The sequence below is a fragment of the Bufo gargarizans genome, chromosome 9 (assembly GCF_014858855.1).
Source record: "Bufo gargarizans isolate SCDJY-AF-19 chromosome 9, ASM1485885v1, whole genome shotgun sequence".
Taxonomy (NCBI): domain Eukaryota; kingdom Metazoa; phylum Chordata; class Amphibia; order Anura; family Bufonidae; genus Bufo; species Bufo gargarizans.
In genome coordinates this window covers 81,567,820-81,580,230 of record NC_058088.1, presented here as the reverse complement: position 1 = coordinate 81,580,230, position 12,411 = coordinate 81,567,820, and the positions used below count along the sequence as shown (strand labels likewise).

The following is a 12,411-nucleotide window of genomic DNA, read 5'->3' as shown; positions in this document are numbered from 1 at the left end:
CCAGTTACTGGCTGGAATAGATTTCAGTTCTGGCACATGGGCGGCCCAAAATAAGCCACAATTAAGGGTCCATTCACACGTCCGCAATTCTGTTCGGAACTGCGGACCTATTCATTTCTATGGGGCCGCATTATGTGCTGCCCGGATCAGGAAATGCGGACCCGCACTTCCAGGTCCGCAATTCCGATCCAGAAAAAAATAGAACATGTCCTATTCTTGTCCGCAATTGCGGACAAGAATAAGAATTTTCTATTAAGTTCTGGCCGTGGATCCACAAAACACACACGGATGTGTGAATGGACCCCAAGAGGCATACACTTGACACACATGTCATGTAATGCTGGTGTACACATTGGTATTTTAATAAATCTACCCCTTGGTGAACCTCTTGACAATAAGTTGATCACAAAGTGTTCCCCCTCCTGGGACCCCCGGCATTCAGTTGTAATCTGTAGGGATACTTGACAGTATACAGCACCACCACAGGTGAAATTTAGCATTACAATGCTCGTTGAAAGGAGTCAAACCCCAGCTTCAGCTCCTGATGAATACTGGGGTGGTAGCCCAGGTAGAAGCCAGGTGCAGATGGCTCTCCTTAACGTGTGGCAAGGGAGGCCATCCATCTGTCCCTTGGGGTCCGAGGCTTGTGTAGGGTGTGTGGAGCCCTTCCTTTATCAGAGACTGTCTGCAATAGACCTTGTGCACTTTGTGTGGCACACTACACATTTTTAGTGGTACTTGGGTGGTAAAACATCATACTTGCGCTTTAAATAATAAAGGTTGCCTGTGTACTGCAATACTGCTGTTGGAGAAGGGCAAGATCACTACTATATGCATTAGTCAACGGGTACAGACACAGGTTTTCCGGGATTTTTTTATTGATGACTTATCCTTAGTATAATCAATATGATAACCTTGGGGGTCTGACATCTGGGACCCCACAATCAGCTGCTTGAGAAAGCTGCAGCACGGTCCAAATTGGAAAGCAGCTGTGCTCGGTATCGCAGCTCTGCTCCCTTTCACTTGAATGGGACTGAGCTGTGCCTAGGCCATGTGACCAATAAACGAGACATCACTGGCCTACGAAGAGGCCTAAGCCCTCATGGAGCGCCGCACCTTTTTGCAGCAGATCAAAATCCCAGCATGGAGTAGGATTCTAGTAGAAATGTCAGGTGGTTGAAAACATTAGTTTAAAGGGGTTTTCCAGGATGATTTAAAATAGCGACCAGCGGCCTGTCCTACAATGTAAACAGCTCTCGTTTCCTCTGCTTGCAGTGCTGCCTGGGTGGGGGTGGGGTCGAGGGCGTGGAGCCTCACTAAACTGCAAAATAGAGGACGCGGCCCCGTCTACGATATGCCATCATGGATGAGCAGTCTGACAGAAATGCTCACCAATATGTAGTATATGCAAGTGCCACAGAATAGGGTGTAGTAGGCCTTTCACTCCCCACCCCCCCATTGGCAGCTCTGCAAGTGGTGGGAACCTGCCCGCTCACATTCTAGGACACATTGCTGGAGGCCATTTTAAATTGCTCCGGAGAACCCTTTTAAACATGACCTAATCATGATAAACCATAAAGATTACCTTAAGCAAGTTTGCAGTCAGTCCACTCCAAAGACTAAGCACACCCTTTGTTTTCACAATTTGTCTAAAGCAATCAAGCACACCATTGAAGTGGACATCACCTCCTCCACAATGGGAAAGAATCTGGCTTTGTGCCTGTGAAAATAAAGGTAAAAAAAGCTAAAAAACTAAAATATTCATGAATGTCAATGCAAACATTTATTAACTTTAATGATGCTAAATTGCCAAAGAAACGACAAAACTTCAGTGACCCAAGCGATGGACGGTTAAGTTCATATTTGTTGCTTGCATGGCGAAATTATTCTTTAAACCGAATACCTCCCGACTTCCGATTTTTAAAGAGGGACACCTACCCCAAGTCACATTCACCCACATCTAAATTTTAAAATCACAACCAACCCCAAAACCTTCTCTTCATTCCCACTTTTTTTTTTTTTTTTTTTTTTGTGCATTTAGAAAAGCAAAATGTACATGAGATTTGTGAAACTTTCTACACTTTGCTGGTACTATATTACGCTGCAGTTTTTCAACATGAGAATCCTCGCAGAAACACTGTTGGACGTAATCTGCAAACCTTAGGGGACAGTGCTGCGTTTTGGATGTCGTGCAAAAAAATAAATACAAAATTAAATAAAATTAAAAATAAACACATTTAAAAAAAGTATGCATATTCTGCAACATATCTGCATTTCTGCTGCAGTTCCTTCCAGCAGGGGAAAAAAAGCACAGCAAACTTGAATTCCATTAATGTAACTCAATTTTAAATTCAAAGACTCCAGTCAAGTTTATGCAAAGTGCAATTTTGTTTATTTAGCAAACAATGGATGTTGCTACGGCAAAGTAAATAGTGACGTTTCGGCACATCCGTGCCTTCATCAGACCAGTGCCGCTTGTGGTGCAGAAGATCTCAGGTGCAGACGTAGGAGTGGACGCAGTGAGACGGAAAACGTGCGGTTATACCGCTGAAGAGAGGAGGCGCCTCCTCTCTTCAGCGGTATAACCGCACGTTTTCCGTCTCACTGCGTCCACTCCTACATCTGCACCTGAGATCTTCTGCACCACAAGCGGCACTGGTCTGATGAAGGCACGGATGTGCCGAAACGTCACTATTTACTTTGCCGTAGCAACATCCATTGTTTGCTAAATAAACAAAATTGCACTTTGCATAAACTTGACTGGAGTCTTTGAATTTATTAGTGACAGGGGTGGGAACCCTACTCCAGTAGAAAAATCCACCGTGCTACAAGGGCTCTGCTTGTAACTCAATTTTGTAATTAAAGTAATTCAAGTTTTCTGTGTGTAATTGGTTTCTTTTTTTCCTTTAGGGTATGGTATTTTTCTGGCATTCATGCAGGCAACCCAACAGATCCCATTATAGTGAATAGGGATCTGGTGGCTCCAGTGGTGTCTGGCCATGCCGCATATGACAATTCTGCTCCTGCCGGAAGAGAGTACCAGATGTGGACAAAGCTTTACTGGATGTTTGTAGGCTGCATCTCCATAACCTGATGAAGGATTGTGTATTACACATAAGTAACGCTGCTTGGAGCCCTGTCCCAGTGGATTGTCTCTAGTTTGTATTCAGATCTCTTCTGCTACACCCGAACAGGTAATTCCTGTTTAGAACTAGCAGGGCACACATGCCTAGAGAACATGCTCTTGGAGTAAAACTATGAGGAATTAATGCTTCAACCAAGGTGAATAGTCAGCAGAAAGTACAGCAATTGGGAGATGTAGCTCCGCAAATTAGGAGCTATAATAAATACAGATAACTACCTTCCTGGGCTCATGAGACAGAACTCCAGTGTGGAGCCTAGACGGATATTGAACTAACATGGGCCTTGCATGGCCCTAGGCTTCATTTATAGTCCTCAAAACTCAAGACTAGAGATGAGAAAATCGATTTGTCTCATTAGCCAGCCTTCTCCACCTCTGGGGGTGGTAGGTGGGCGCTTCTCCGCCTCTAGGCACAGCACCCATAGGTGAAGAAGTCTTGCTAAAGAGACAAATGTGTTTGTTAGAATTGATTCGCTCATCTCTACCAAACATTATTATGTCTATTATAAATTTGGGGACTAAACATCTAAAGCGTATGAAGGTCTCCCAACTCTCCCCCGACAAGACGTGTCAGGAAAAGAAGAATCATGCAGTTGAATTTCAACACGCCCAATCATTTTGTTCTCAGAGGAGATAAGCTGGTGTCAGATGTTGCATAGCTGCTCACCCTCTCCTCCCCACTGGACACACACGTTGATGTATGGGGGAAGTCGGAGGAAGAGCTGTTGGATAGCGATCTAATGTATATAGGTCCCGTGTAAAGGGCAATTGTCAGGAAGGAAACGTTCCTTCTCAGCAAACACCTGCTTGTCAGAGGAGGAGACCGCTGCAATCTCCTCCACAGAGGATATGGTGTCTGGGATTATTTAATTGTCCAATTTAAGTATTTAAGATTATTAACTTCTCCTCCATGCACCAGACTTGTCTATTAATCCTTTTATAGTACATTGCAGTCCGTGCTTTTAGGATGCGAGACTGACGATGAAGAAATACTTTGTCATCAGCTACATTACTGAGATCAATACAGCAAGAAGTTCTGCCAAGGTATGGGCACCACGCCCCTTTGATGCATCTTATTTTCAAATCTATTATATAATAATTTGCAGAGCAAAAAACAAACTGAAAATTATACCATAAATATGATGCAGATCATTAGCACCACATTTTGCAAATTATACCACTTTTTCGAAGCATTTAAAGGGGATGTGTCACTTCAGTAAATAGCATTATGTAGAGAAAGGGATGCAAATGAGCTCTTAACAAGCTCCGCCTCTGATGCCACCAGATGTAAGGCGGTTATTATATGACAATGTTTTACCCTTTAAATAGACCTATATCAGAGTCATGTCTCAAGGCCTACTTAAAGGGTCAAACTAGGGTTGGACGATATCAAAAATATACCCACGATAACGATATTAAGAAATTTATCGCGATAACGATATATATCGCGATAAATGCCCATTTAGAAGAAAAAACACACTTGGGGCCACAAGGAGACGTTACACTGTATGGGGGCAGCCACAGGGAGACGTTACACTGTATGGGGGCAGCCACAGGGAGACGTTATACTGTATGGGGGCAGCCACAGGGAGACGTTATACTGTATGGGGGCAGCCACAGGGAGACGTTATACTGTATGGGGGCAGCCACAAGGAGGCGTTATACTGTATGGGGGCAGCCACAAGGAGGCGTTATACTGTATGGGGGCAGCCACAAGGAGGCGTTATACTGTATGGGGGCAGCCACAAGGAGGCGTTACACTGTATAGGGGCAGCCAGGCAGCCACAGGGAGACGTTACACTGTATGGGGGCAGCCACAGGGAGACGTTACACTGTATGGGGGCAGCCACAGGGAGACGTTACACTGTATGGGGGCAGCCACAGGGAGACGTTACACTGTATGGGGGCAGCCACAGGGAGACGTTACACTGTATGGGGGCAGCCACAGGGAGACGTTACACTGTATGGGGGCAGCCACAGGGAGACGTTACACTGTATGGGGGCAGCCACAGGGAGACGTTACACTGTATGGGGGCAGCCACAGGGAGACGTTACACTGTATGGGGGCAGCCACAAGGAGACGTTACACTGTATGGGGGCAGCCACAAGGAGACGTTACACTGTATGGGGGCAGCCACAAGGAGACGTTACACTGTATGGGGGCAGCCACAAGGAGACGTTACACTGTATGGGGGCAGCCACAAGGAGACGTTACACTGTATGGGGGCAGCCACAAGGAGACGTTACACTGTATGGGGGCAGCCACAAGGAGACGTTACACTGTATGGGGGCAGCCACAAGGAGACGTTACACTGTATGGGGGCAGCCACAAGGAGACGTTACACTGTATGGGGGCAGCCACAAGGAGACGTTACACTGGGGGCAGCCACAAGGAGACGTTACACTGGGGGCAGCCACAAGGAGACGTTACACTGTATGGGGGCAGCCACAAGGAGACGTTACACTGTATGGGGGCAGCCACAAGGAGACGTTACACTGTATGGGGGCAGCCACAAGGAGACGTTACACTGTATGGGGGCAGCCACAAGGAGACGTTACACTGTATGGGGGCAGCCACAAGGAGACGTTACACTGTATGGGGGCAGCCACAAGGAGACGTTACACTGTATGGGGGCAGCCACAAGGAGACGTTACACTGTATGGGGGCAGCCACAAGGAGACGTTACACTGTATGGGGGCAGCCAGGCAGCCACAAGGAGACGTTAATTGTATTAATCATTGGTGGCAGTGGCCACAGGGTCCCCCTCCCATCATTGGTGGCAGTGGGCCCCCCTCCCTCCCCAGTATTAATCATTGGAGGCCACAGGGTCGTCCCCCCCATCATTGGTGGCAGTGGGCAGTTCTGATCGGAGTCCCAGCAGTGTAATGCTGGGGCTCCGATCGGTTACCATGGCAGCCAGGAAGCTACTGAAGCCCTGGCTGCTATGGTATGTTAGTAAGCAGCATTATACTCACATGCGCCGTGGCCGCCGGGCGCTCCTTCTGTCTGTGCGGCGCATTGCTAATGCTTATAGCATTAGCAATGCGCGGCACAGACCTATGAGAAAAAGGAGCGCCCGGCGGCCACAGCGCACGTGAGTATAATGCCGCTCACTAACATACCATAGCAGCCAGGGCTTCAGTAGCTTCCTGGCTGCCATGGTAACCGATCGGAGCCCCAGCATTACACTGCTGGGGCTCCGATCGGAACTGCCCTCTGCTGCCACCAATGCAGGGACTTAAGAACATTCCCGGCACCCGACCTCTGAGAGGACGCTGTGATCACCACGCTGGGATTAATTGCGCGGATCACAGAGTCCTCTCAGAGGTCGGGTGCCGGGAATGCGAGTCACAGTATTCCTTCCCTCCCTCACGCCGGCCGAATGGATAAGAGCGCCGCCGCAAGCGTACAAGTACTCTGTAAATGTGCCGTACGGTACTTCACGCTGGGGCGGGCGGCCGCGGATTTAGAAGCGGTCAGCGAACATGACCGCTTCTATGACGTCACGAAATACCGCGATATTTAGGAAACGGCGATATCGCCATATTGCCGTTTTTTTAATACCGCGGTATATCGTGATACCGGTATATCGCCCAACCCTAGGTCAAACATGGACTTCTGGGATAGCCGCCTTACATCTGGTGGCATTGGAGGCAGAGCTTGTTGAGAGCTCACTTGCATCCTTTTCCTCACAGAATTGCAGAGGAGCATGTATGGCCTATAAGTCTCCTCCTGCTCTCTCTCTAAGGGGAGATAGTACCCCCACCCCAAATTATGTAGAGAAAGGCACTTACTAATGTATTATCCATATTGCTTTCGTCACTCACTAGGTTAATTTTTCCATCACATTATACACTGCTCATATCCAGGGGTTACGACCACCCTGCAATCTAGCAGCAGTGGTCGTGCTTGCATAGTATAGAAAAACCAGCACCAGCCTATGTGACCTCCCACGGTCCTGACCACCAGAGAGGCCGGCACTTTTTCCTATAGTATGCGGGCACGGGCACCACTGCTGGATTACAGGGTGGTCGTAACCATGTATAACCAAGGTGATAGAAAAATGTATCAAGCCAGCAAAGGAAGCAATATGGACAATCACAATACATTAGTAAGTGCCTTGCATTAACTTTATCTACATGATAAAATGCCACTTGAAGTAAGACAACCCCCTTAATTTAATAAACTTTTTTTGTATATGGACATTTACAGCATATTGGCAGGATATACTGTACATGTCTTAATAAATTGAGGACCTGCATCTCCAGAATGGGGCTCCCTGTTGGCTGATACATCCAGGTGCAGAGTAAATGCAGAGATGGCTCTGTTCACTTCTATGGGAGTCACAGCTCCGCAGTGTCCATGACTTCCATAGAAGTGAATGGAGACAGCTCCCCACCTCTCCATTCACCCCCTCATTAAGATCGGTGCAGGCTGCAGAGGGGGGACCCGCATCTATTAGACATTTATAGCATATTAGGTGGGAATATCCCTATAAGTGTATGGCCAGCTTAAAAAAAATTAACTATAATTAATTTGTTAAAGGGCTATTCAGACATGATTGTTACTGTACAGCAAAACGCACATTTGTCTCTGCATTCCACTACCGCCTACTGTGCCATACACTAGCATATTCCAGTGGCGGGGTTATGAGGTTCATGCTGACAGATTGATCAAAGGTGAATCTGTCGTCCTTCAACTACGTGGGAACCATCTACAACTTCCACAGAAACAGGGCTAATAATGTCTTTACAGAGGTCAAGGAGCAGCCAGATTTACAGGCCAGAAAATACATTTGTACAACATACATCTCCAAGACCAATACTCAGCTTACAGCCGCAACTCTAAAATCCTACTCAATTTCTTACTACTGTATGAGGCTAGGGCTACATGTGGGTGCTCGACATTACAGGGGTTTTACCATGAAAAATATTCGAAATTTTTCAAACCAGCAGCTGGATCTGAATATTTTTGCAATTACAATGAATGACATTTAGTACAGCAACTGAGCTACTAAAATGTATCTGTATAGCGCCACCTGCTGTTCGTTTTTTTTATCCTAATTTCTTCATCTTCCTCACTGAGGTGGTCACACATGCTCAGTTTAAGGGCCATATGTCCCGGAGGAGTGGCATACATCGTGCACACGGGAGCGCATAGCATCCTAGGTTACTAGGATGCTGTGTGCATCGAGCCGTCCACGGGGCTATTGTTCAGCACTGCACAATGTATGCCGCTCCGGGACATATGGTCAGCTCACGGACCGCATGTCTCAGAGCATATGGTCGTGTGCATGAGCCCTAACTCTTGAACTGTCACCAGCCATATATCTTCTGTTAGAAGTCATGATAGTTACAGGGAAAGAGCTACATCAGAAAGGACATGCCCCCTGAGCTGTGATAGGGAGAGAGCTGCGTGAAAAAAACTCCCCCTGAGAAAGAACACACCCCTGAGATGCCAGCCTGAAATAAACCTAGGAGAATAATTAAGCAATGAAAAGGGATCTCTCCGGATCTATGTGAGGTACAGGGCTGGTTCTGCTTTGTTAGAAAGGCATCATTTGTCCGATTAATGTATAAATTATATCAGGATCCGGTATGCTGGAGGAAAAAGTTTGGGGGGGGGGGGGAGGTGAGGGGTTACCTTCAGTTTGGGGCTAGTTGACTAGCTTTAAAGACCAGAACTTTGATCGAGCAGCCAATAAATAATGTGAAAAGAATGACAGCTAGGGATCAGCTTTATTCATGTAAATAATTGTGCAGTATGTGACAGATATATTGTCTTTATGTCAAACCTTGTCAATTTCTCATAACTCTGTAACATGCTTTTGGAATGAAAATTGATAAAAGTTAATAAAGATTATATTTAAAAAAAAAAAAAAAGAAAAAGGGCATCATGTACTATATCAGGAATACCCAACCTGCTGCCCTCCAGCTGTTGCAAAACAACAACTCCCAGCATGCCTGGACAGCCTACAGCTATTAGAGCATGCTGGGAGTTTTAGTTTTGCAACAGCTGGAGGGCCACAGGTTAAGCATCTCTGTACTATATGACATTCGATTTTTCATTTTTTACATTAATCATAGCATAACCCATTTGAGACTGAAAATGTTGTGTTGCCAGTGCACGTAAAATGGTTGCGTCACTTCATCAAATAGCATTCATCATGTAGAGAAAGTTAATACAAGGCACTTACTAATGTATTGCGATTCTCCATATTGCTCCCTTCTTCCATCACATTATACACTGCTCTTTTCCATGGTTACGACCACTCTGCAAATCCATCAGTGGTGGTCGTGCTTGCAAAAAAAAAGCAACAGCCTATGTGAGCTCTCATGCTCGCAATCACCAGAGAGGCCAGCACTTTTTCCTATAGTATGGAAGCACAGCCACCGCTGATGACTTGCAGGGTGGTAGTAACCATGGAAACAAGCAGTGTATAATGCGAAAGAAAAATGAATCCAGCCAGCAAAGTAAGCAATATGGCTAACAATACATTAGTAAGTGCCTTGTATTAACTTTCTCTACATGATAAATGGCACTTGCTGAAGTGACAACCCCTTTAATGACCGTGAATGTGATCATGCAGATATCCAACAGGTTTGGACTTCTGCAGATGTTCAGTTAATTGTGGATCACAACCAAATTCACTATCCTTAATCTTGCACTGCTGCACCCATCTCACAGCTACAATTCACCATGTTGTCCAAGGCGAAGTTACAGATTTCTCAGATTTGAACACTTTATGCCATGCTGGAGGAGTTTCTGGTTTTCTTATACCATCACACCTTGCTCCCATTACCTACTCCAGTGAGATAGTTTCCCCAAGAAGCCTAGGATGACCTTTATGTCCCACTCTACAATCCCAGGCCCATCATCCAACGAGTAATACAGCCTTGGTTTTTGAGGTTTGTGATGGTGTTGATGACTTGAAAATATAGTAAATTATAAAACCTAATAATTTTAGGCTGGATAAAAGGTATAAAGCATGAATAAAAGTGACGACTAATACTGCACGGCTTGCATCTGTTTTTCTTAAATCATATTACATGCAACATTTTTAGGCTACTTTCACACTTTTTTTTTGCGGATCAGTCATGGATCTGCAAAAACACTTTGGTTACAGTAATACAACAGCATGCATCCGTCATGAACGGATCCGGTTGTATTATGTCTTCTATAGCCATGACAAATTCGTCAATGGGGGACGGATCAGTTTTCTATTGCGTCAGAAAACTGATCCATCCCCATTGACTTACATTGTGTGTCAGGAGCCATCTAGCTCTGCACCACATCGCGGATGGAAAAACGCTGCTTGCAGTGTTATTCTGTCCACGATGGGAGCGCAACCAAACGGAACGGAATGCATTTTGTTTAGTTTTGTCCCCATTGACAATGAATGGGGACAAAACTAAAGTGTTTTCATCCGCTATTGAGACCCTATGACGGATCTCAACAGTGGAACTGAAAAAATTCTACTGTGACAGTAGCCTTAGACACAAATGCATTTATAATACATAAAATAAAGTGATGTTCTATTGTGGAACAGGACATACAAACCTTTATAACAAATGTACGGTATAACCCATCTCTCCGGTACAGCAGTTAGTAAATGTGATCTTTGATGTGCCCCAATTACAATATTAAAGTGTAATTTCCAGCTGAGATGTTCCACTGATCTTGGATATGGATGCAGGTTATGCAAGTGGACATCTATTTGGCAGGAGTGGTGGTCTGTACACAGAGTACATGGGAATAGTAGACTTCTGTCATGGCCAAAGTCCAGAAGGCTTCACATTCCCAGGAGGCTTATGCTGAACGCTTGTGAAATTTCAGACCTTCCGCTCCATGTGTGTTTGTAAACTGCACGACTTATCACGTAGAAATCTAACCGACGAGTCACAGGCAACCCCTACATAATATCCAATATGTAATATGGAAATATCAAAAGAGATGGAGCTTACAGGCGACCTGTAACCTCTCCTGACGTGTCTTTCAGCCACTACTTACATTTCCCATAATAATTCTGGAACATTTACTGTATTCTTATGACTATGTTGTGCTAAAGGATTATCATTTCTGCTAGAAGTTATGAATGAATTACTAGCAGTTTGCAATGAAGGTCCAGATGGGTGTTACCAGTTGAGGGTGTGTCTCTTTACAGTGTGACACTGTCCAATTAGTGTCATACTGTGCAGGCACACGCTCCCAACTGATAACACCCTACTGGACCTTATGCAAACTGCTAGTAATTCATTCATAACTGCTAGGAGTAACAAAGCAATAGAGTCAAAAATAGACATTCCAGAATGGTCATTACAAAGGGGATCAAAGTAGTTGCTAAAACAGAAAAGTACAGAAAGGTTACAGGTCCTCTTTAAAAGACTGGACCAAGAGGGCTGCTCTAAAAGTGATACTCACGTGGACCACACACACACACACACATTAGATAAATCCTACTTACAATCTAAGCTCTATGTGGCATCATCAATGTCCACCTGTGGCTGCCATCAGGGAAAACAGGAATCAAGCATGTTAGATTTCAGTGGGCCCAATCCTTTGTTCTAAGGATTGCCAACATGTGGCTCACTGGTTGCTACGAAATTACAAGTCTCAAAATGCTGGGAATGGTAGTCTCCCAGAAGTGAGCCACAGGTTGGAGGACTAACATGCCTGTCATGACACAGAGGCATAATACATTGAAATAGAGGGGTTTTGCAGTATATTGAATCAATGACCATTCGACTCAGGGCCGATTCTACCATGAGGAAATCTAAGCGTATGGGGGCAACAATGCAGATGAGAGCTTCGTTTGTCAGCAGCAATAGCAAGATGTGCTGCTACTTTAAGAAGCCTCCCCAGTGCTTCCTTAAAGGGGTTGTCCAAGTTATTTTTTTGTTCTTCGTATGTTTCTAACTAAGGAAGTGCAAGGGGTTTTCAATTCACTTACTTCATCTACAGCGGCCCTGTTCTCCTAGTAGGGCTGCAGTAAACTTATTTTCGAAATAGAGTATTCTATTGATTTTTTTGCAATTAATAGAGTACTCTAATAAGAAAAAATGAATTAGACAGTTTTCCTTTATAAAAACTCATTCCCCCTTGTGCCATCAGCTCAGCGGGGATAGTGCGCAGATAGCGTGCACAGGGATGTCACATTGCACAGTGTTATGTCAGGGTGCAGGGATATACCCACATCAGAGATGGTCTCAGGACTGTTGACCCTTCTCTCCCCCCACAGGCTTCAGTAGGTTGAAATGTAAGGTCACCA

At 45.2% G+C, this 12,411-nt stretch overlaps 1 protein-coding gene across 1 annotated transcript in view; it reads right to left on the bottom strand.

Moving 5' to 3' along the window:
* Positions 1-12,411, bottom strand: part of SLC25A43 (solute carrier family 25 member 43) — a 52,751-nt gene that overhangs the window by 3,534 nt on the left and 36,806 nt on the right. The window contains exon 4 of the mRNA XM_044268446.1: positions 1,586-1,720. Within this exon, the coding sequence (XP_044124381.1) occupies positions 1,586-1,720 (135 nt within the window). The remainder of the gene's footprint in view (positions 1-1,585; positions 1,721-12,411) is intronic.